Below are 24,568 nucleotides of genomic sequence, written 5' to 3' on the forward strand. Positions count from 1 at the left end.
CGCGCTGCGGCTGCCACCCGCCGTCGCCGCTGACTGCCCGGCGGCGCGGCGCCCCAGGACCCTCCCCGCGCCGGGGCGGGGTGCCCGCGCCGCTGCCTGAGTGGAAAGCGAAAGGGGGCGGGCCGGGGCCGGCCCGGCTGGGCGCCGCCCGCGCCGCGGGGGCGGGAGGGACAGATGGTGGCGGCCGTCGGGCGGGGTGGGGCCCGCTTTGTTAGCGGCGGGGCGAGCCCCCTCCGCCGGGGCCGGCGGTGTCCTCCGCGCCCCGAGGCTGAGGTAAACGGGGGGGGGGCGCGGCCGCAGCCGCCAGCCGCGGCAAGCGACGGGCTCACCGGCGTCCTCCCGCGAAACTCCGCGGCGGCTCCGGGCCTCTCCCGGGGGAGCGGCGCAACGCTCCTCCGCCCGCCGCTTATCCCGGGCGCCGGCGCCTTCCCCGCGGGCGGGGCCGGTCCCTGCCTCGGTGGGCTCCCTGACGGTGGGCAGGGAACGGTTTTCTAACGGGGAAGGGTGCTGTGGGAACGACCGGTAAGTAATTCGGTGTCCCCACACAAAGGGCTGTCCCCGCGGGGCAGGCGGGCCGTGTGCCCGGGGCTCCCCGGCCCCTCGGAGGCCTGTGGGGCCGGCCTGGCCAGCCGCTCGCCCCCTCCTGCCCCTCGGCTCTCCCAGCGCTGCCTTCCAGCTGCTGGCGTGAAAACTCCCATCGCCGAGCCGTTGGGTGCCCAAACGTCTCCTGAGGTACCCCAAAAAATCACGTAATAAATACAGAGCAGATGCACTTTCTTCCCCTTTTGATTAGGATTGCCAGCCTGCCAACACGCTCCGCCACGACCGTATTCCCTTCGCTCATGCGGCGGAGGCTTATGGCTTGTTGGCAACACCTTTAATTACTGCATGAGGTGCTGCCACATTTCGGGCCAGCCTTGGATTTTGTTAGTGTGTTTTTTGCCGTTTTCTGCTTCTTGAGACAGTTGAAAAAAGAACGCGTTCTTTACAGAAATCATATGGATATATGTTATGCACATTTTACGAAGATGTATTTATATGTAATTTGACATTCGGTTACATTTTAATGCATTTTTCTAATTGCCAGAAGACTATGGCATCTAAGAATTCACATAGTGAACAGTTAATAAGCTTTCTCTGTGTTTTAAGTATAGCTGTGAGATGAGATACAGAAAATCATGTTAAAATGCTAGTGTAGCACTTGGACAAAACCCCCGTGCGTATACCGCAGCACATTGGCAGGTCTCGTCAAAATGGAGACGGTGACAATTTTCTGACAAAGGACGTCGCAGAGACACGATTTTTAAAATTTTTTTTTTTTTTTTTAATTATGCATGTGCGCATGTGTGACACGTATCGGAGGTCCAGGGAAGGTTGTCAGGGATTTGACTGAAGCTGATCTGGATTCTCTGTCACACTGATGGTTAAAAATGTTAAGAACCACGGTGAGTTCAAGTCCTCTTGCAAACTGTTTTGCTGAGGATCAGCTGAAGGACAGAGGGGAATCATAATGTTATTCTCTCTCTCTCCTTTCTGAGAAGGAATACAGGGAAATGTCCCGAAGGCCGCCCAGCGAGGAGTGCCACCTGGCTGCACAGCGGTGACTGCCAGGGATGAGCAAGGGGTGTGGAACTTGATGGTTCCTTCTGCGACACTCAAGTCCCAGCATTGCATCCCAGGAAGCTCGATTCGCTAGTAAAACACCGGATCCTTCCACTTACTTGTAAAGCTGTCACTTGTTGCTTAGTTGCCTTTGGAGGCACCGATTAATAGAAAACGTAATTATAGAAATGAAACTGTTTCCCACTGCATATGCTATCATAGAGATGATAAATCAGGGGGCGTGTGGAAAAACAAGATGACTTTAATTGTCTAAACAAAGCCATATGCATAACTTTGCTGAACATACACTTGGATAAGAAAAGTCCATTTTAAGCTTTGTTTAATCTACAAAACGCTAGGTAAACACACATGTGCTTTTAAATTTAATCTTGATTTCAGAATGGTGTTGCTGTGGTTTACCTATCTTTTGTGCAATAGCTTTGTTTTCAGTGGAGGTCCTGAGATCAAATCTGTGAGATTTGATTTCTTTGAACGTTTCGTTGAATGAAACGAAGAGTAAATTCCGAATTTAAAATTCTTCTGCTCCCTGCTCAGAACGTCGGGCCTTTCACAAGGAAGTAGCAAATTCCTATAGTCTGGAAACAGATTTCAAGAACCAAGTATCCGTCCTCAGGAAGAGGTATGGAAGAACAGGTAGCGTTACTTGATGCACCTGCTTTGGAGGGCAATCGTACACATATTTGGTGTATATCCTCACATATTTGGTGAGGATACATAGTAGCATCCTATGGGAAAAGGGCAGATGGAAGACCCTCTTCTCTGGAGGGCTGTTGGTAACTTTTTACTCGGGCATAGAAAAATGTCTTTGGGATGGTCTCGGCTTGCTTTGAACTCCCTAGTCATTATTGCAGAGAAGGTAACTCCCATGAATAGCAAAGCTGTCAGGTGTGGGTTGAGCTTGAAAATCAGGATTGGTAGAGGAGGAGTTCTGCATTGCCCAGTGACAAGACAGGGCGCTGCAGTCTGTTCCTGGAACGCTTCAGAAAAGAAAATAGTAATTGTGCGACCGTTTTACAGCTGTTGCAGGTGGCCGCAGACGACCTCAGCAGGGCTGGATACATCCTTAGAAACACTCCCCAGTGCTAACCTTGCACAAGGTCCGCCAGCGGAGTCCAGCAGTTCGCGTTGTCATCATAAACACGGGCCAATCCCCTGATTTTTAGTTGTTGTAACAGAGCCATTCAACTCTACGTTTTATCTTATGTTTACATGATCTTGTAAAAAGTTGCAAAAAAAAAAAAGTTTAAAACTTTACTGTGACAATTCAGCAAAATTCTTGTGTAGTCTACAGGAGAACTGTTTATGTCAGCATAATAGCTCCAGTTTCAGGTAGCTTAAACAAGAAAAATACTCAGCCAAAGTATAATCTGGCTTCGGCTAATTTAAATAATTGCAGGCTTGTGGGGCCTTGCCAGGTTTTGTAATACAGGCAATGAGATCAGTGATGATGTAGCAAGGGTAAGACAGAGCTGCCTCAATGGAAAGCTTCGTATTAGCTTTTAGTCTTTCTGCACAGCTCCATTAACAGACCAACAGTGACATAAAAACGCCCATAGATATTTCCTTGTATGTCTCCATAAAGTTCACATACCATTAGCTGAAAACTTAAACACATCTTACGTGAAAAAAAATCTTGCAGTGTCTTGCTTAACGAGTTTGTTGATGGATAATGAATTGCTTACTCCTGAGTATTTTGTACATCCAGTTGTTGGTAATGTTGAGTAAGTCTGAAGAAAGTTTTAAATAGCGTTTTTCAGTGGGATGCTTAACTCTTTCCTGCAGTTTTCTGTCCTTTCTTGAAATCCTCATTGTTACTAGCTTTTCTGATCAGAGGCAGTTCTGTCCAGCATCCATCAGTGTTATCCTTGAATTCAGAAACCTGATAAAAAGCCTGGTGTTAAGAACTCCATCTCCCAAAGAGCTTGTACTGAGCTCTTAAACGTGTATGTTGTGTATTGCTTCCCTGCCTCTTACAAAGACCAGTAGTTCCGAGTGTAAAACAGACGAGGTAGCTGCTTTTCTTTCTTGCTAGAAGGAAATAAGCTAGAGTAACTTCACTACCATGTTTAACTCTTTGCTGTGGTTGTCTAGATAAAGTGTGTTTCTTTTTACATCTGCGTGTAAGCAAGCAAGTCTGAAAGGATATGTGCATTTATCTGTGCATTTATAAGTACACATACACAAACACACTCCATGTCTTTTTTCCTAAATGGAATAATTTGCTTTTAAAAACAAACTGCTTGTAAATGAACAAAGATGCTGTGCATGTTAAAAATACTGACTTTTTTTTCTGCCGTCTAGACCTGGAATAAGATAATTTGTGTGGGGTTTTTTGTTGTTGGGTTTTTTAAATTTTTTTTTAATTAGAAAAGGTAAAAGCAGATGTAAGGGCTGTGGCTGTCAAGATAGATCTTTATAGCTACAATTCTTCAAACTGCTTATTCAGCTCATTAAATTAGTACCAAGGCAGCAAAGAAATGCTAATTTGCTATTTGAAAAGATAGAAGCTATTAAAGGTTTCGCCCTTACAAAGCTCTGTCTTCATTTATTTATTAAGTCATTGGAAAAAAAGACATCTGACACGTACACCTGATGGGCACAGCTGGACTTGGGAAACAAAGTGATTTTTTTACATCACCTTTGTGTGGGGATTGATCCAAAAGCTTAGGTTCCAAGCGTAACCGAAACGATTGTTCTGCAGTTGGTGATACCAGATCTCTGCACTGGCTCCCACGGCAGTACAGATGTTGGTTCACAAATTCCGTACGAATTCAGACACACAGTACAGTCATATTCTGTCAAATGAACCAGGGCACGATCCGAAGTTTCTCAAGTATGGTGTTACTTGCTGAAGGATGGGGAAAATGAAGTCTGTTCTGAAGCCTGTCTGTACAAAGGCTGTTTGTGGATGAAAATTTTGAGCTGGGCTCGCCACTGCAAAAATAGCTTCACTGGGTGCAACTGGGCGTTTGTGTTCCAACATAATTCCTTGCCTGTGTCAGCCTGTTTGTGATGCCGTACAGGGAACCGACTGTGCTGGCTGAAAAATAACCAGTTTTAGGGGGAGGAGGGAAGGCTCTTCGTTTTCATCCATGTTAGTTTTCAGTTCAGTACTAAAAGCCCTACTATCAGATTTCCTGTGTTCTTGAAGCTGCCCTTTGAATGGCTCGGAACTTTAGAGATTCTTTATCTGCCCAACAATTCAGTCTGCCTGCTGACAGTGCAGTGCTGTCATGTCCCCTTTCAGCCAGTCCTTGCTCTTGCTCTGCAACCCAGCAGGACAACACAAAACCCCAAAAAAGGCATGATTTGGAATGGAAAAAATTGCTAATTTACAAATCTGGAAGAGAGACCTTATTTTTTGGATACTATTTCCGTTCAAGATTGCGCCACTAACAAGCACAAGTTATTTCACTGAAAGTCATATTTTTTATTAGCCGTCTTGATGAAGACAAAGACTTCAGTTCCTCTTGAAAACCTTCCCATCTGAAGTAATCCTATTACACCGAGCAGTAAGTTTCTGTGGTTCCGAACAGTGGAAGCTAGCCAGAGCACAGGAGTTCATCAGTTGACTTGCAATTGTGAAACTCACTTCTGAAGGGAACAGGGTAACGCCATGTTGTCCTCAAGAATGAAGTGAGAAGCCTAATTCTTCAATAGCCTCCCTCCGATAACATCAGAAAGCTAAATTATACGTGAAAGTAAGACAAACAGTGGGGAACAAAAGGAGAAATAAAACCGGTGTGTATTTCCTACAAGTTCTGTGTTGCTGAAATACGAGAAGAAACAAGATTTAAACATTAATGTGAACTTTTTACAGTTTCAGTTTATATTTAGATGTAAGCAAGAAAGCAAAAAATGTACTTTTGGTGCCATGCTTTTATTTAAATGAAAGGAAAAAACTACACTGTACCACATAAGTAGCAATGACAATATTTTACAGCACAGCATTTGAAAAAATATGGAAGCTATGCTCCATAGAGGTGGACAAGTAAGCACACAATACACTGTACATTTTTCAACAGTGCCCATTAAATCATAATTAAATAGCTGAATTTGGCTTTAAACAGCCAAATAATAAAAACTAACAGTCATACTAACATTACAAAAAAAAAAAAAAAATCAGTAGCTATTATGACTGTTAGAATATGAAATTTTGCTCCAAAAACTAAGACGAGAGTTTGGCAATTCAGTCATAGCAACAATAATAATACCCCTGATGAAAGCACCAGTGTGTTCTGAAAAGGTCAGTGATAAATACTGGCCTTCATGGAAAGCTTCCTTTATTTTTTTTTCTGTTTTTTCTTTTTTTCCTTTTTTTAAACATGATCCCAACCAAAGATCCACTGTAATTAGAAAATTTGCAGGCTTAAAAAGGAAAAGCGTATCTAGCTTTACTTTTCCTGTATTAAGTAAAACTTTATACTGCGAGCAATGAAATTTTCAACTGCATTATTCACATTCTACTTTTAGACATTGCACAAATCTGTAACCTGTTGACAAATGTAAATTTCATCATACATTCAGATATATTTAAAATGACTCCAAGAACTCCTGTCATGTATTTAAGCTCACTTTGATTTGATCGATGCGTGTATCTCTATGGTGTTGCAAATCTTCAGTTAAATCATAGTACAGATTTTCGAAATAAAAAGCCTCCCATGATAAAACTTTTTCTGAAGTTATTCACCATACGTGTATCAGTTAATTCCAACCTCCCAGTTTCTTGAATCACTATTATACACAGTTTCATATTGTTATTCAAGAGGTTCCTACAATGGTATTCGTAGGAACTGTCTAACAGGCAGAATGTGCAAACCCTCTTTCCCCCTTTTCAATATTATTTATATCCTATATACACAATATGTATACACTTGAAATAGAAGAGTTACATATCCTGGTGATACACATGCAAACAGTAGGAATCAGCCAACCACAAATAGTTTTGAGCCACATACATATTAAACATGTATTTTAAAGTGTTTTTTCTTTTTTTTACAGTTTTAACAAATATACATAAATATAAGAACATAAATTACAGTAAAACTGACAGCATTTTTGAGAAAATGTTTATAACCCAGATGCATTGATGCCTAAGGCCTTATAATAATTTAAAAAAAGTACTGTTCTAAACCGCTTAATGACATCTCATTCCTGTGCATCTTTTATATAAGTAAACGAGCACATCATCGTAGTGAGGCATAGTTTCCCTCAAAGCAGTTTAACGAGAGAAATATGAACATAGTTTTAGTCTCCCCATGAAACAGAATGGACTACATACTTACAGCACAATACTGTCATGTTAATGTAGTTGTCACAACACTGAAACAGAACAGAATCACAAATCATTCAAGTCTTTTCCTGAGAATGAGATTTTTTTTTTTTCCCCCAACAAATCCTCTGGTGTACATTATCAAAATAGCCACAGATTTAGGGGAGGCTTCAAGTTTGTAGTTTCTTCTTGTATTTTCAGAACAGTGCTACATTAAAAGCAAATTATAGGAGAAAAACACTGAAACGGAATAGTGATCTATAAAATAATCAAACACTGTTTTGAAATAAAATGCAGCCCTTTATAAATAATACTGACGTATGCCTAGAGTTTGTTTTTGTAAATGGTCATATTATAAATTTATTGAAATGTCACTTAGGCTTTTTTGCCATACGTATTTAAAACTGCCAAGTGTCACAAGATGACATCTGTTAGATCGTGTCAAAAAAACAATTCACCAAGACACACTGCAAATTCTTATCAGATGTCTGTTCCCTAGAAAATTGATTTAAGTCTGAGCTGGCAGATCTGAAGGCAGGAAGAACAGACAGTGGCCTGGATCTGAAAATGAATGGGAATGAGACACACGACTTCTGAAAGATTTGTGACTTTGTGAATTCTGTGATTCTTCTGAATATTTTTAGTGTTCTGTCAGGCAAACATCAGGGATCTAGTTCTGAATGTTTCACAAGTTCCTGTTCCTTCCTTGGAGAAGCAGTACCTGACCGTGTGCTCGCTCTTCATCTGGAACAATGCAAAACAACGCACATTTGCTTAAACTGTTTGAGAGGTCTACCAAATCTTTTGACTTTGCGTTTTAATGGTGTTATGAACATGCACGTGGTCAGTCATCACATCTCAGATGGTGACTTACTGAAACAGGAGCAACTGCATCACCTAACTATACCCTGAGTTGTTAAATAATTCATTTGAAGGAAACTTCAAGCAGTTCAAAGGTTTTTCCTTCACCATTTAGTCTAGAAGCAAATCAGTATTATTTAATTGAAAAAGAATTATAAATGCTCAGGGGAATGAATCTTGATTTTGTTACGGCACACAATAAGGATCTTGCAGAACAGACCCATTCAGCTGTTCTTCAGTGACATACAACTTACCATTCAGTCCTTACTATAAGTCAGTATGCAAAGTTCAATGGTATTGAGAATATTAAGAAGTACTTCTTTAGTGAAAGAAAAAATACTTCAAGACAAGCACAAATACAAACATATAAGGCAACAGATGTAAAAAAATGTAGTTTGAGTCACTAAAGAGGAACATTCAGTGCTTCAGTGTATCTAATCAAAATACAGAGCAAATATACTCTATATATTGTATTAGCACATACAAATCTCCACACAAGTCAAACATTTCCGTAATCACTCAATTATTCACCTAAGCGATAATCTTCTGCACTCCTAAACACTGTGTTTACATTCCAGTTGGACATGATAATAGAACTTGGTGTCCAGTTTTGAGTTCTAAGAGTCTCGTTGGCAACTAGAAATCTATTTCCTATAGGCAGTAAAGATGAAGTGCAAGTTTATCATAATTGTCTGAAGCAAATTTTTTCCCATCTACTATGCCTTGGTGGGTAAAAGTTTCTTAGGAGTTACTGGTCTCTTGGTTTGCCACAAATGGCTGTGAATGGTAATCGCATCAACACTGGCAGACAAAGTTTTAGCAGGTATGTGGCTAAATTGCTTCCTGTCAGAGTTGTATTTATACAGTCCCTCTATCATTTTCTTTGTGATAGATTTGGGACCTATTCCCGTTAATTTATTGATTTCTTCAGTATCAGGGCAGTATGTATACAGAGATCGGAACTGGCAGCCTGAATCCCGGAACAAGATTAAGAAATTATTGGCATCGGATTTTTCCATTTCCTTTAAAAGAAAGAAAGAAAGAGATTCACAATATGAATTTTGCATTGTAGTTAGAAAACATTCAAAATCATTGGATTGTGTCATTTTCAATTTGTTTTCTACCAGAGCTGAAACTTATGTCTAACTCTGTCCACTAAAAGACCTTATTTTCAATCATTAGCATTTGCTAAGCTTCACCTATCTGAATTTTGATAAGGTAGCTATCTTTCTCAAGCAAAACATTAGACAATTTCAGCTATACTTGTTTAGCTGCACCTCAAGAACAGACATCCTAACACATTTTTTGTAGACCAAATAAAAGTCCTTTGATCCATTTCATCAAGCAGGTCTAATAGTTGCGAGTTTGGGAACAGGAAATTTAGATACCTCTAGAGGTGCCTGAAAGATCCTCCAGTGCTGAAATGGAGTTTCACTCATCCCTAAAATCCATCCAAGTTTGGTCAAACCATAAAGTCAGTTGAAGTGTATTAAGCAAGGGTTCTTTATTAGCCGAAACCTTTGGATTCCTATGCCAGCCAGCACAACTTCTACGGGACACGTGCCCTGAACATGTACAGCTTCTACCAAGTGATGTATGCTGCATCCTAGAGTTAAGCGTGACCTTTTTAGAGCTGTTCTTTCCTGGGATTTCTGGGGCTTATTATGCTCCCAGTTACGTGAACTGAAAGAGGCTGTCTTGATTTCTCACTTGTTATTTCCAAAAAGTAGCTGGAAAGACAGAGAAGGCAGCATCCAGGCATGAATGCAGAAGAATTACAAAGAGAGAAGAAAGGGCAAGAAACACTATCGTGAAATTTATTCTGGAAAAGGAATTAAATCCAGATTCCAAGTACCTGTGTTCTTTGATCTTTTTAATCTGTCAAATTTATCACAGTTGGTAAAAGGGACAGTCCCATTACTCTCAACCCATGTTATTCCTTTTGCATGGAAACACACTGGTCCCCGAGTTCTCACCCTTACAATATTTGTGCATCTTCAGAAAGGTTTATACCAGCGTAAGAGAAAAGGCTGGAAGGCACCTTTCTGTAGTAGAAACTCCTGAATTTGCCCTACTGCTTGGAAACTGGAGAAAAGCCTAGGAGGGATGTACTTCAGCTCCTTCTGTTCATGAGAGCTGTACTTTAGTTCCAAAGGTCTCAATCCAAGGATCTGTATGTATAAGGTGGATATTTTTCACGTTACGGAAAACAAGTTTGTGAGCAAATTATAAAAGTCTACATATTGAAGGTCCCACATTAAACAAGCAGTAACTATTAATTAACATGTCAATTAATTCAGCTTCCTGTGCTGCATGTACAATGTGACAGCTATTGTTTCTACAGTACTAGAGAACCTTTCTGTCTACACAGCAAGCAAGTCACAGAAGTTACTCAAGCCTTTCACTAAGAGCTGGCATAACCTGAGAGGATTCCTTTCGATATTTGCATTTATACTTGAGTGTCTTCCCAATGCCTGACTGTGGTTTGACTTCGGTGTTTATGCTTTCAGGGAAAAAACACCCTTACCTCCAGGATCTTTTTCTTTTGACCTTCATTTACTTTTCCAGCCAAGCAGCAATGTGCCAGTGCATTCTGAATTATATACTTATTGGATTTAGCACTGGGTTCTTTGAAGAGCTTTGGTCCTATGGGGGAGGAATGACACATCAGCTAAGTTAATCAATAGGCCAACAAAGAGTTTCTTTAAATGCTGTGAAGCGCTTCTGGTATGGATCTTTTGCATGCATAAAAATACAAATCCAGGAATAAAACAGAATTAGGCTAGACCACAAATTTCACAAACAAGTAAAATGTCATTCTTTCAGCTGTTACTGAATTTGCTTACAAATGTGTCTTTCGTTATTAAACCATTATTATTGGCAGTCTTGGCAAGTATATTTTCTCTCAGAGGACCTTTTCTATGAACAACAAAACATTTTGCATTTTCTAACTAGAACTTCAGTCGTCCAGGAGGGAGAAAATTCTTTCTTTTTCTTCATCTACACCTGTGACTTCAAGGGTGAGAGGTATAACAATGAAGCTGATGCAGTGCTTACAGTAACTGTATAGCCTGTCCACCCTGGAATTCCAGAAATGTTTTACCCAAAACCAGGGGTAAAAGATCTGGCCTGACACTTGTCAGATTATTCTGTCTGTAAAAAGACTTGATTCATTTGGTTGAAGGAGAAATCTCCTCTGTTTTAATTTCTGAAATATATGCATGCCTGTGTCAAGACCATTTGAAAAAAAAACAACCCCACCAACATGTAAGTACCAATTCCGAGTCTCAGAAAGGAACATAATATACAAGCAATTACCAATTAAATTTAAGATTAAATCTCAGTTTGTCTACGCTTTGGGGGGAAAAAAGCCTAGAATCAACACAAAAAACCTGTATGAAACCTGACTGACTGAGTGAAGATAGTAAATCATGTGAAAAAAGCCTTCTGTTCAATTCCTAGGAACTGTATATTCCTTCATTTAAAAATAAACTCTACATAATAATCATTAAAAGATGATCTTCAGCACTATGGGTCTTCATGAGAAAACTCAGCAAGACCTCCCGAGCAAAGTCTCGCTATCCCTCCTGTAATTTCATTTGACATGCACGTGGCACAAACTGGCTGAAGTTTCATGGTTTAAAAACAGGTACGTACTTTCTGATTTTCAGAATGAACGCTTTGCCTTTCCAGACTGTAGTCATTTCAGCGGACAGGAGATAAGATTATTTTAAAAACAAACATTTGCCAGCACAGAGCGAGCTATGCAGGCCCATCAAGCAAACCTGATCTCCCTAACAGTTTATTGGAAATACCTAACCTATTTTCCTCTTTACCAAAGCGATATTAGGTAGGCAAAAATGGAGCTTTTATAATCCTGACGATGCAAGGTCTTTGCAGTACCACATGCAGTATATTTGGAGCAAAGGGATGAAGATACCATTATTATTTGACTCATAATATAATAAAGAATTAGAAGTCAAATTGTAAAGTTTTTAATAAACAACAAAGGATCTGTTTGGAAACAAAGGGTGCAGAATATTTAAATTCACGTTACTAAGCAGATATTTTTCCTGTTGCAATTTGGTTTTTGCTTTTTGTAACTCTATTCTAAATTGAGCTTAAATTTCAACTCTTCTTGCTTTGCTAGAGAGACTACTGAAGTGCACAGTGACCTGTGAGCCTGTTTGCTGTTCTGAGCCTAACTGCAGTTTATTCTGGTTATCACAAATGCTACCGAGTCAATACTTTTATTTTGGATTTGAAATTTTAACCCTGTATTATTACCATCTATTTTAAAGGAGGTGAAAGTAACATTTCTATGAAAGCGTCCTCAATCAAGGTTTAGGAAACCAAATAAAGATAATTGAAAACTTTTCATGCATAGAACCACTAATAGCCAGGTACTTTTCTGAATGTTGTTGTCACTGACCTGTGTATTCTGTAGCAGAGGCGACTGAGGAAGTTGTAGATGCGTTTTCCCAATCTTTTTCTCCATTACGACTACCACAGCGACTTGGAGATAAGAATCCTTCCACAGACTCAGACCTAAACATTAATTTTAAAATCTATTAAAAAAAGTTACAATGTTCAGCAGAGAAGCCTTCCAATATGAAAGGAAGGCAAACTGTATTAAGGCAGAACACAATGATTTGAATTGTAGACTATAAACCTAAATGCACAATATGTACGGAAGAAATTAACGGATCACTGAGTTCATGTTCTGTATAAAGTATTTTGAGTGATGCAAGAAGTTGGTATTTAGGCGAGGTGGATGTTACTAAGTTTTTGGGACCGCATCTGAGGGACAGAAACCTTACAGATATTCTAGGTTGTGGAGTATTATTACTAAGTGGGAATTCGGGTTACTTTTACACTGGTACTAGCAAAACAATATTATCTCATGTAGCAAACAAACCAGTTGATAGAATGATGAATGTGAAGTAAAAATTTAGTTCATTTGTACTTATCGTTACAACAACTGGCAGTGAGAACCGCTGTATTTAAGACAGCAAAACAATTTCCGTTCTAATTTTTGTTTTCACAAGCAGTAACTTCTGGTGCTGTAATTCTTCAGGCTGTGTCTGCGCTCAAATGCAAATAGTTTTGCATTTAAAGGTCTAAGCAAGATTGTCACATTTTCTTAAATTATTACAAGATATTTAAAGTTTTTTTGATTGTGGCTGCTGCAAAAGCCAGTCAAATTTTCAGCTTGGAATGAAAGGTTTTCTAAGCGAGAAGAAAGGCACTACTAGCAAAGAATAAGGAAAAAAGTGGTATTATAATAACATTTATCTGCACACCAACTTCCAGTAAAATCAGCAATAGATGAAAATTCAATTTATAGTATGTCCTACACCTTTTGTGGGATATTAGCACCTGCATGAAGGAGACCTCAAAGGTGTCACTGAAATTCACTCAGTGTGATCATCACAAGACAATTCTGATGCGAGGAAAAGGTGAAAGTATGGGTCTGGAAAGATACTGAAAATTCTTTCAGCTCTGTTACTTTCAGCAATTTGTACTGAATTTTATCATGTTTTAAAAGTCTCAACCCCCTAAATCAAATCCAAAGCCAGAGGAAGATGTACTGTTCATTACAAGCATAGTACAGCACTGTACGACTAAAACTACATAGATAGGGGTCATCTCCTGTATAGTCTGTGTAGATAAACAACATCAAGCCTTTTCTAATAGCTAATATAGCTGGAAGAAATCCCCCCCTCAATTAAAACTGATCATTTTTAAGAGGTGACATGAGATGTTACGCTACTTGGATCGTTCTATTAACATTTCCTATGTAATAACCAGAAAGCCAGTTCTCAAGACATCAAGGAAATTGACAAGTCAACTGAAAACGGCTGCAGGCATGTCAGAGTTGATGAGTGATGCATAGTGGCCATGAAAACATGACATGTGATAGCGTAACATGTAGTACTCCTTATCAACCCCCTTCTCCCAGTTCGCCTTTCTTCCCTACTTCTTTTCTGTACAAAAAAAAAAAAAGTATTTCTCTGAATATAATTAAGTAGTTACACAGAAATAATAATTTTCCTCTGAATTATAATATGGATTTTGTGCATAAAATTAAGAACTTTCTGTTATTCTCTTTTTATTTCATTTTCAGGTAATTTATAATGAAAAATAAATTCTGGCGTTTGGAAAGGGCTGAAGTCCTAGCGAACATTTAATACTTCCCTGTACGACTGTTAAGGGGAAAAAAACAGAAAAGAAGCTTCTATGTTAAAAAAAGAAAAGAAACTATGTAGCTGCACATAGCATACAGGTTTAATAAAATATCCACAAGTTGAGACTTAAATACAAGCAGGTGAATTAAAAAGGCTGTGTGAATAGCATTTTGTTTTGACCTCATTTATAGCTGCCCAACTGGTTTACTTGGTAAAATTTGTGAAACAAATGATCACGGCTTGGTTCCCTAATGCCTGACAGTGGAGACAATCAATGTCTCAAATCAGGAAAACATACCTGTTCTTGGAGTACACAATATATACATGACCTCTTTAAAATTCATGCTAGTTTTACATAGCTGATTATCAAATTTTATTAAATGAAACGGTTATTTTAGCTTTACCTTGGTGTTCTCTTGCCTGACTGCACACTCTCATTGTCCCCTGTATTCAGCGATGCCAATGAAAGACTAGATACTGAAAAAACACGATAAAGCTGTGAACCTGGATAAAAACAAAGTTAAAGCTTATAAACCTATGCAAGTAGTAGAGTCTGTTCATTAGACCCAACACCAGCATCAGAAAGTTGGTAAGAGCTTTTATATATGAGACTCTTAACACTCGTACATGATATACCTGCATGCATATGTGGTGCGCTTCACCTAAACACTTGCTGACACCCAGCCATTTGCAGCCACCTGGGATGGTCTCAGACTAAGCATTAATGTGAAGCATGGACATGGGAATATTGGCACTACGCAAATCAAGAATGCAATCAAAGTTAATAAGCCCTCATGAAAGAGAGCTTAAGAGACCTAACTTAAAGCTTGGGGTGGATTCTCGGAAGGTGTTAAGGGAATACTTTAAATTACACTGGAAGGTGGAGGGAAGTAGCTAGAGAAAATGCAGCAGAATAACGATGCTGTAACAAAAAGGATCACTGAGCGGTCTGGTTACTTTTTTCTAACTGTAAATTGGCAATACTTCTTCCAATCAGTACTGTAGTTACATTATATCTAAAAGAGTGCTAAATTGTTCCACATGATTAGTGTTGCTATGTTCATAACTATACATGCAGTAGGTAAGCGTGCGAAATAGAAAAACACATGAAATTAAAAAGTAACTTTTTCATTTTAATTTTGTCTGTATTAAGCGGGAGTTTAAGTACTCTTACCTTACGATCACCATTTTATCTATCCATCTCTTATCTCCCAACTTTTATTCATTCTTAGCTCTACAGGTGCAAGAAGAGGTTAGTGAAAAACACATGGGTGCGCATGAAACTTGCAACACACGTTGGTGCTTCCACGGGGTTTTCATACAGTTAACCTTTTTGTTTGTCGATATATGCATGCATGCATAGCAGGTAAGCGACACTCATCTTTTAACTTCTATTGGCAAATTTTGCTTTCCAGTTTGGTCACGTGCAGCTTCAATTTAGCACAAGGCACTAATAAATGCACGTGCTTGTTAGTACCAAACAACAAGCTGGTGTTTTAGCATGAACAGACTCTTTTCCCACATGAACATTTGTTACCTGGTGGACCTTTGATTGGCGTCTTAGGTGATTCGATATGATCTCTGTGAATAGATTTTGGACGTGGCTTTTTTTGTTTGATTGAGAGGGAACGTGGCTTTATGACAGTATCCATTTCTTCCATAAGCTTTAGTTGTTTCCTTCTCATATATTCCTGCTTTATAAATTCTCGCCGTGCTCGTTCATCCTCCTTCTTCTGACGTTCTTCTTCTGTTTTGCGTCTAAAAAAATTATCAAATAAATTCAGCAGTAGAAACTTTCCAAATTAACAGTTTTAGCTAGGACAGTGAGGACAACACAGGCATCAGATTTTTGGAACTTTAGACTTCTCAGACATCAGTAAGAGGAACTTGCTTTTTTTACAATTTTCAGCCAGTTTAAACTTTTTGGGATACTGTTACTAGTAAAGTCAAAACCATGTTTATTAGCGTGACTGCTGTAACTGAGCGAGCACTGTGCATTTGTGCAGAAAGAAGCCCAAAGTGATACGCTCTCCCTCAGAATATAAAGGGCAGGGCAGGGCAGTGCTCCGAGGAGCTTCACTCAGGCCAGCAGGGCTCATGGGTCGAGTCTGAGCTACAGACTGATGCCACCTGCCAGCTGGCATGTGTCTTCAGCTGGGCTCCTCAGCACATCTGGCTCTAGGATTAAATATCTTGGATGTTAAGATGCAATTTTTTGACATCGAAGTTCCACTTTTAACTAAACCAGACATTTTTATGTTCACTGTTATTAATAATTTGGATCAGGACATGTAGTTTTACCTTGTCTCTTCCTTCTTATGTTCTAGTTCTGCTTCCAGCTGCTGCTTTCGAAGCAGAGTCTCTCTTTCCCTTCTCAAACGCTTCTCCAATAATGCTGCTCGTTTCATTGCCATATCATTTTCTGCCTTTTGATCATCCTAGCAGTAACAGTATTCGAAGGAAAAGGACCCAAAAATATTAAGATCTCTAAATTCAGCACTGATTTTGCCAAGTCATTAGACACTTCTGTACACTGGGTTACAATATACTAACATACCTTTGCAATATTTGAAATAAATTTATTTTAAACAATTTTTCTTAAGGCTACTAAAAACTTTTCATGAAGGAATTTTTCCTTCCTAAGTCAAACATAAAATTCAACACTGATATGAGAAAACTTGCTAAGTGAAATATTTTAGTTTAGAGTCAGATCCCACGCTGCATAAACTTCTGTATTCAGCTTCGGAAGATTCTACATGTATGGAGATGAAGGTAATTTATCACAAAAAGCAATAACCATGCAGCATACAGGAGTAACTTTTGCTGATCAAGCCAGGTGTTTTGGTAGGACTGAAGAATGCTTCCAGTCAAGCAAGGCGCATCTCAGATACGCGATACAAGGTTTTGGGGTATTCCAGGATGGAAATTCAAAATCTTGATGGCTTTCAGTGTCTAGACCGCTCTCTTACAATGTGCATTATAGTTAAAAGCTTGTCTGAACATAACTTTAATAAGACAAGAGGGAGTGCTCCCAAATACCAACTTCAAAAGGGAGTCTCGGAAGACTATACTTCCTTAGCCAGCCAAAAAGGCTGTCCAAAGTGCAACTCAGACATTCGACATTTAAAAAAATGCAGGCTGTTATGTACTTCAAAAACTTTTAGTTAAATTTGGGGGTGGGATGGGGAAGTGAGGGTGAGATGTGAGCATGTTTAATTAAGGTTACCAAAGCTTATGTTAAAAATAAATCTACATTCAGCATGCATCTTCCTCACCAAAAACTCCAAGCACTCTTCCACAACTATGAAGGGAAAGGGATACTCTGGCATGCTCAGAACTGCAGTATGGTACAATCTCACCACTCTTATGATGCCAAATTAATCATCAAGTGCTTGTACATTCAGAGTTGCAGAACCATCTGCTTTGACTTCAGTGGAAAGTCATCACTGAAATCCTTATCTGAATTAAGAAGTTCCCTTTCAAAGGAAGCTTAATAGCAGACATACACATCCACTAGTTCTCTTACCTTAAAAAAGAATCCACAACACACTTTTTGGTCATCCTCAAATTGTTCTTTATCACTCTCACCTTCATATTTCTCAACAGATACTTCAGTTTTTTCTGGTGGCTTCAAATCTGATAGGGAAACTTCAATTAAGTTAGCTGTTTTGGGAGCTGGTGTTGGTAAAATCGGTTGGCTTAGCTGATCTTCATTTGGGGTGAGGCAGACAGTTTCTGTGATAGGCTGAGATAATACTTCAGAAACATTAGATTCAATAGGCTTAATCTCCTTTTCTTCCAACTTCTGTTCACACTGTTTCAGCAATTTTGGTCCTTCTTCTTTTGCTACCTCTTCTGTAGGCTTGACTTCCTTCAAAAGATTTCCCCTTAACTGAGGCTCACCTACATGTTCACCATCATCTCCAAAGCAAACAAATGATCTAGTCTGAATAGGAACCTGACTCGGAGAAAATCTCCTCAAACGGGGAAGACTATCCACAGACCGTGGGGCAGTCAAGGTACGATTTAGAGGTGTTATTTTCAGTTCATTTGGCCTAGGAGTCCTTTGCATTTTAATGTGAAAAGAGGCATTCTTCCTGTTGGAAGACTGTGGAGATTGATGTGTAGAGCGAGGAGATTCCTGTGAGAAAGGTACAATGGGAGATGGAATTCCCATTTGCCTTGATGAAGACTTAAAGTCCCGAACCTGCTTCTGAGGAGAAGGCTGAGGAGGAGAAATAACCCAAGCCTGCTGCTCTCTCATCTGCATCAACATCTCCTGTTGAAGGGACAGACGTTGCATTTCTTGTTGTAGAAAGTGTAGGGAAGAGTTTAGTTTTTCAATGGATTTTGTATATTCTAATATATCTCCTTCATTAAAATTTTCTTCTGAGGGGCTTGCTAAATTCCATTGCTTTTCAGCATCCATAGGAGTAGCAGGAGATTTTAACCATTTGCTATGAGAATTTTCAGGGTTTTCTTTTATTAATTCTGAAGTCTTACTAGTTTGTTCATCTGGTTTTTGAATTTCTTTTTCTTTCAACCTATTACTGTCAGTGAATACCTTCTCATCTTCAGCTCCTGCTGCTTCTTCTCGAAGTGGTGATACTCCATCACCTTTCTTTTTCACAACATTAAGAAATGCTGTTCTTCCCATTTTCTGCCGCTGCTTCGTGAATGCAGCTTCAACTTTCTTCTTCTGTGCTTCAATGGCTCGCCTCTTTTCCTCGAGCTTCATCCTAAGATGTACCATTTCAGAAGCCAGTAACTGTGTAGTGTCTCTTCCTTGAGGAACAGATGCCTCCTCGGGAATATGAGTCCAAGCAACCACATGAGGGATGTTCAGCTCAGAACCTTCCGGTGTGGTTTTCTGAGAACTGCTTCCACTGCTTCTACTATCTGTGTGATTCAACTTCCTGAATTTCTGCTCCGCAAAGCTTGTCATTTTAACCCCCGAACTTGAAGAAGCACTGCTGCCTGCCTGTGATTTAGTACTTACTGAGCTGGGACAGGGACTTAATTGATCTCTGTGATTGCTAGCTCGCATGTCATAATCCTGGAGAAATTTAGATGGTTCTTCCATGTCAGAGTCCATGCTTACAGTATAATCTCTCAAAGAAGAATCCTCATCCATCGTCTCTGGAATATCTTCTGAAGGGACGTGTATTCCGGTATCTACTTCTGTATTGTCAGTCACAGGACTTAGAGCACCTTTTGTGTCTGTAATTATATCAGGGGTAGACTGATTTGTTTTAATGTTTGAATTCAAGATGCTCATTTCCTGATTGTGAAGAAAGAACCCATTTGTAATTTGGTCTGGTTGGATAACTCTGGGAGATTTTTCAGTGTCATGAATTATCTGCAAAGCCTCTTCAATGCTTGGTGTCTCAATTTGATTGCCAAAATCATCCAGAATTGCCCTGTTTTGCAGAGCTCCGTTTGGAAACCTGTAGTGACTGCTCTCATTGGCATTTTTTTGATTTGTGTTAAGAGACTGATTGGCCTTTGTGTCTTTATGAGCTATCATGTCCTTTTCCTCTTCAATATCTTGATTTTCCTCTTCTCCATTTACTGGTTTGAAGGACAGATTTTTTCTAATATGCTTCGGCACGCGGTTGATGTTTAGTGTAAGGCCTTCGTTGCTCACAGATCTAGTAATTCCTCTGTTTGGAGTAGATACCGGAATGCTTTTTTCTTTGTCAAAAGAAATGTCAAATGAAACTCCATGTAAAGATGACCTAATAGAGATTAGAATAAAGGAAATAACTGAGCAACTCATGATTAATAATAATGAATATTCACATTCGGTTTTAAAATTATTTTAAGATTGCAGTATTAAGGGCACTGTTAGGTGTACTGTATTTTGCCTAGCTTCAAATATAATATAATAAATATATAATTTTATATATATAAATAAATATAATCAATAAAAAATGCACAATAAAATAGAATATAACAACATTTTCTTTAGAGATAGCCAGTGTTTTTTATTACTTTGGAATTACTTTTTGGAATAAATTCTGGGCATTTAAGACACACAATTTACACTTACTGAATAACCCACCACTATAACTCTTTCCATTTTAACTTTAGTTTACACCCTACAGATCAAGAGTTTATGACCGATCTAACTGAAAAACAAAGCATTCAGCCTGATTGTTCTTCCTATCCACAAAATAATACAAGTTTAAATACTACTGAGCTCATTAGCCACGTGACTCTTACCACTGTTAGTTGATTGCAATGAGTAAATGTGAACATATTTAATGCCAACAATTCGAATATCTCAAATATACCTCATTTCAATGTAAAAAAAAAAAAATTCTGAAGTTTGTTTCCTATTACCGAGTTCTTAATCCATGATACAGTTTTCTCTTTCGTTTTCTACTTTTGCAAGTCGCTTACAAGAACTCTTATTACAGGATTCTGAAAATCCACACTACAATGGAGGATTTGTTACTATTTATGACCAATACATAATCATTTTTTAACCAATTTTTATGGTAAGACTACTTACCTTTTTTCTTTGGGCCATGTCCCTACATACCCATCTACGTAAGACATTGATGTGGACCTTCTGATGACTCCTAAGTGAAATTAAAATAGAACCCAAGGTAACTGCTGTGAAAAATTATGTTAACATCACCTTCTGTTGCTTTAACAAATTAGTTTGCTTCACTACTTAGAACACTGCAATGGCAAAATAAGTGGTTTTATATTGAGAATACAAGTAGAGCAACTGAGTCAGTTTCATCCTGACTATGTATTATACCCCTCATCCCCCAAAGAATTTACTATTGAGTAAAATACACTATAAATACTACTAAAATATACTACAAATACTTGTTGTAAGCCATATTCCACATAATCAAGAGAAGTGAAATTAAAAAAATATACACAATATAAGAGGTGCAAACACAAACTTCCCATCTGTACATTTTATAAATTACAGAACTCATTCATTAGCCTTTCATGTAAAGCTCTCCCAGTAATTTCTGCATAAATAATGTTTGAATAAATACAAGCAAGATAGCAATTTACTCAGAAGACGACACTTTGTCTCATTGCCTCTTCCACCCATTTGTAAATTACAAATCTGTTACCTGGAACAGATGAATAAGGCTGCTGGGGTGTATGCAGTTGGTGAGATGGTGTGTAAGTTGGACTTTCCAATCTATAAAGCAAGAGACATTAACTTAGAAGCGATACATCAAAAGCCACATTACAAAAGGGCAACCAGGCTTCATGTCCTGGGCCAACACAAAACCAGATTTATTTTTTATGACAGGGCGGAAAGTGAGGTGTAATTCTCTTCTTGAAATATTAATTTATTAACTAAAAAGAGAACACTGTTATTACCTTTAACCAGACCTAATGTAGACAGACACAACAAGTCAAAAAGGTATTTATCCTACACAAACAGCCACAGAGCAGCATTAGTTTTGTTAACATACTTGTCTCCTGATTTATTTCATGTAAATGTCATTATTAGAATGTTCTCATTTTCACAAAAACCCCAAACATAAACATGAGCAAAATGAGGCAGTTCCTACCGGCCTCAAAACTGAGTGACTGCAGCTAATATCACACACTTTTCACGCATCTCTCTTTTCAGTTGCTTAGTCTGAAACTTCTACTTTGTGTCTGGACTGCAACATGCGCTAGAAGTGGATAAAGGAGATTTTGTGATAGACATGACTTTATAAATAAATATATTCACTACTAAAACAAAGATTTCCTCTGTTTCTACTTACAACAGATACTCTTTTTTGGTTCATAGAGAAGGTCTGTAATAGACCAGCTGTGTTAATCCAGAATAGGATTAACATAATTCAGTGTTTTGATCAAGGTGCTTCTTCAGGATCAGAACAAAGACACATGCATAAAGACGCATGCATTTGTATGTAAAACACTTCTAAAGAAGCCAGACTTCAAAAACACGCTGGATTAAATCCTCTCCTGTTTTGAATTTTGTTCACCAAGTTGAAGAGCACACTCCCAAACTCCCTTTTTTCAATCAGTAATTTTCAAAATATTTGTTTAGTGCTTTTATAGTTTATATACAGTATGCTGTAGAAACATTTCTAAATAATGTTTGTGGGAAGCATATTCATGTCAATTTAAGAAAAATATTGTTGTTTTACAATCTACAAAAGCATCTTTCAGAAGTATATATTATTCAAAATAGGCTCTCATAAATTCCTGATTTTTTGTGTTAATGACACTACACACTGGCTACGTGACATATCTGTTTTAAATGGCATTTGAGATTTCTGTGAAAATTTTAAAATCGTAGATATAATGTCTATAAATTATCTTAAAAGAAAAGCATGCTTTCAAAATTTCATCCAGCAGCCTGTGAAAATTTGCTATCACAAAGAAAATCTATACACTTCCTTTTCCCTCAAGGAAAGACTGATTTTGGCATGATGACTGCGGTTCCATGGCAACCTCAGACATCGTAACTGCTCGCCGCCACAGTCCCACTCCCTCCTCTGCGCTGGATCTGGCTCTCCATCCGATCCTCTGAGTCATTTCAACAAGCTAAGCCAGCAGAAAAACATTCACTTTTTCCGACTGGGTTATTTTTTTCTCTTTGTGCACTGAAATGACAATGTCAAACACTCAAGGGGGCAGGAACGTGCAGTCAGGACAAGGAGGAAGGCCAGGACCACGACACGCTGCAGTCAGGTCCGTTCTGCCAGGGAACCTGCAGCCTGTGTGTTAGATTCCTATCATCTGAGATAACTTCTTAGGCCCCTCCCTTTGTCCTACAACACAGTGAAGTATCATCAAGTTGGATGAAGTTCACCAGTTTATGAGGAAAGATATAGCTCTTTCTATTACTCATGGATTGCTCTCACAATACTCCAACACAAAACCATATCCCTCAGTTGTAGAGACACTAAAACAGTGTTGTGATGATCTAGTACAATACGCAATCCACCACCCGTGATTTTTACTATATCTCAGAACATGTCTCAGGAAACATAAGCAATATTACAAAACACGTTGGTGGCCAACTTACAGACTTGATAGTTAAAATTTGGAATGGTAATGGCACTAAGAAACGTAAAGGCTTTTCTAAATGTTTATGAATTGAATTCAGATGCTTATCGTAAAACTTCCAATCAGTCCTCTTTAGTTTAGAGGCCAAAACCATCTGCACAGACAAAGTGTACACATTTAGAGAAACGGTAGATTTATTTGTGTGAAAAAAATACTGTTACTGACAGAATTTGTCAGAGCAGTGATAAACACATGGTTAATGGCTTCAGCTGTGGGGATGTTTTTACAGAGTCAAGGCTACAGATAGACTTCTCTTGTGGTGTTGTCCAGTATTCATCTACTAACTGTCTTTATATTTAAAGAAAATCTTCTCCACAGCTATCACTACAGCACAAGAATAAGTATGGCACAGAACTCTGTTTCTTCAGCTTAATTTGTTTTTAAGTGTAACTGACATATGATTTACTATCTTCATAGAACCTCTAAAAGATAAGTCACTGAAGTTTTGTTCATGAAGGGCTCTAAAAGGGGGACATCAGGTTGGAAGCCACATAAAAGTAGTGATTTTTACTGCAAACCTTTCTCTGTTCTGTAGGACAGTCATGGTTACATGTCCTTTGTTGGACTGCTTGCATTGGCTTTGCAAGGTGAGAATGGCCTTGGGAACCCCTCTTCCAAAAGATATGTTCAAAAACTACCGTTTCTTGTTCTCCTGGCGTATATGCTCAGTTTACACTAAAATAACTTCATTGTCTACAAGGGAAACACTTCAGATACACACAGGAAAGAGATTTGGAATCACAGCTTTTAATGGTAGTAAGAAATACTACTCCCTGATTAAAGTCAGCATAGCTTCCTAAATACTAAAAAAAACTCCATACAACCAAACCCCAAACCCAACCAAAAACCCCAACCCCACCCCCCAAAAACCCCACCCAAAAACAACAGAAAAGGCCGAACAGGATTAGCTGGGTTGGCAACCAAAAATTCGCTGAATATCCAATTAAAATGCATTTTATCCTTCTTCTCTGTGTCAGTTCAGACACAATCAATAAACCTTTGCCCCCAAATTGTAAATATAATGCAATGCTACCCCCCATCCACTGTGTTCAGATCAGATCACTGGAAGGCTTTCTTTACCCTGTCAAAAGAAAGATTAAAAAACGTGGCCTAACGTGCAATTTCTGCCTCTTGTCAAATGTATGATCAGCTAGAGAACACAAGGGAAACAGAATGTTTTTATATTGCTTCCAAATCTGTAACAGTAATACTAATAATAATGTTTCACATGTGTTTACAAAATACAAATAATGCAAAACATATTTAACAAAACAGCTTTCCATTCTTGATGCTCACAAGAGTTGGGAAGTTCATCGTAGCCTAAGTATTTATTTTTACCTATCTGACCTTCATGTTACTTAAGTAACACAATCAGACCAGACTAAAACCATCACTCAGTGGTTTTCTTGCTGTTACCTTAGTTTACCATTTTTGGAAAATTTGCTGTGAATTCCAGAAAAATAGCTCTTTCGGAGCAGAGCTGGTCAGCAGCCCCCCATGAAACCGAACAGGACAGGAAGGCCACGTGACAGTTCTCTGCTGAATGGTAAGGGCT

At 38.8% G+C, this 24,568-nt stretch overlaps 1 protein-coding gene across 4 annotated transcripts in view; it reads right to left on the bottom strand.

The window, feature by feature from the left end:
• Positions 1–5,484: 5,484 nt before the first annotated feature.
• The window catches only part of CAMSAP2 (calmodulin regulated spectrin associated protein family member 2), a 92,878-nt gene continuing 73,794 nt past the window's right edge, over positions 5,485–24,568 (bottom strand). For 2 of the 4 annotated variants that reach the window (XM_076337964.1, XM_076337962.1), the window contains 9 exons: positions 21,048–21,118; positions 20,462–20,531; positions 17,471–19,682; positions 16,246–16,382; positions 15,482–15,702; positions 14,349–14,421; positions 12,189–12,304; positions 10,284–10,402; positions 5,485–8,778 (listed from right to left, as the gene is read on the bottom strand). In XM_076337964.1, coding sequence (XP_076194079.1) covers positions 8,473–8,778; positions 10,284–10,402; positions 12,189–12,304; positions 14,349–14,421; positions 15,482–15,702; positions 16,246–16,382; positions 17,471–19,682; positions 20,462–20,531; positions 21,048–21,118 — 3,325 coding nt within the window. In that variant the 3' untranslated portion in view covers positions 5,485–8,472. Of the gene's footprint in view, positions 8,779–10,283; positions 10,403–12,188; positions 12,305–14,348; positions 14,449–15,481; positions 15,703–16,245; positions 16,383–17,470; positions 19,683–20,461; positions 20,532–21,047; positions 21,119–24,568 lie in introns of all 4 variants that reach the window. The other 2 variants (XM_076337963.1, XM_076337961.1) reach the window with 1 other exon arrangement.

This window comes from Aptenodytes patagonicus, chromosome 5, assembly GCF_965638725.1.
Source record: "Aptenodytes patagonicus chromosome 5, bAptPat1.pri.cur, whole genome shotgun sequence".
In the NCBI taxonomy this organism is placed as follows: Eukaryota; Metazoa; Chordata; class Aves; order Sphenisciformes; family Spheniscidae; genus Aptenodytes; species Aptenodytes patagonicus.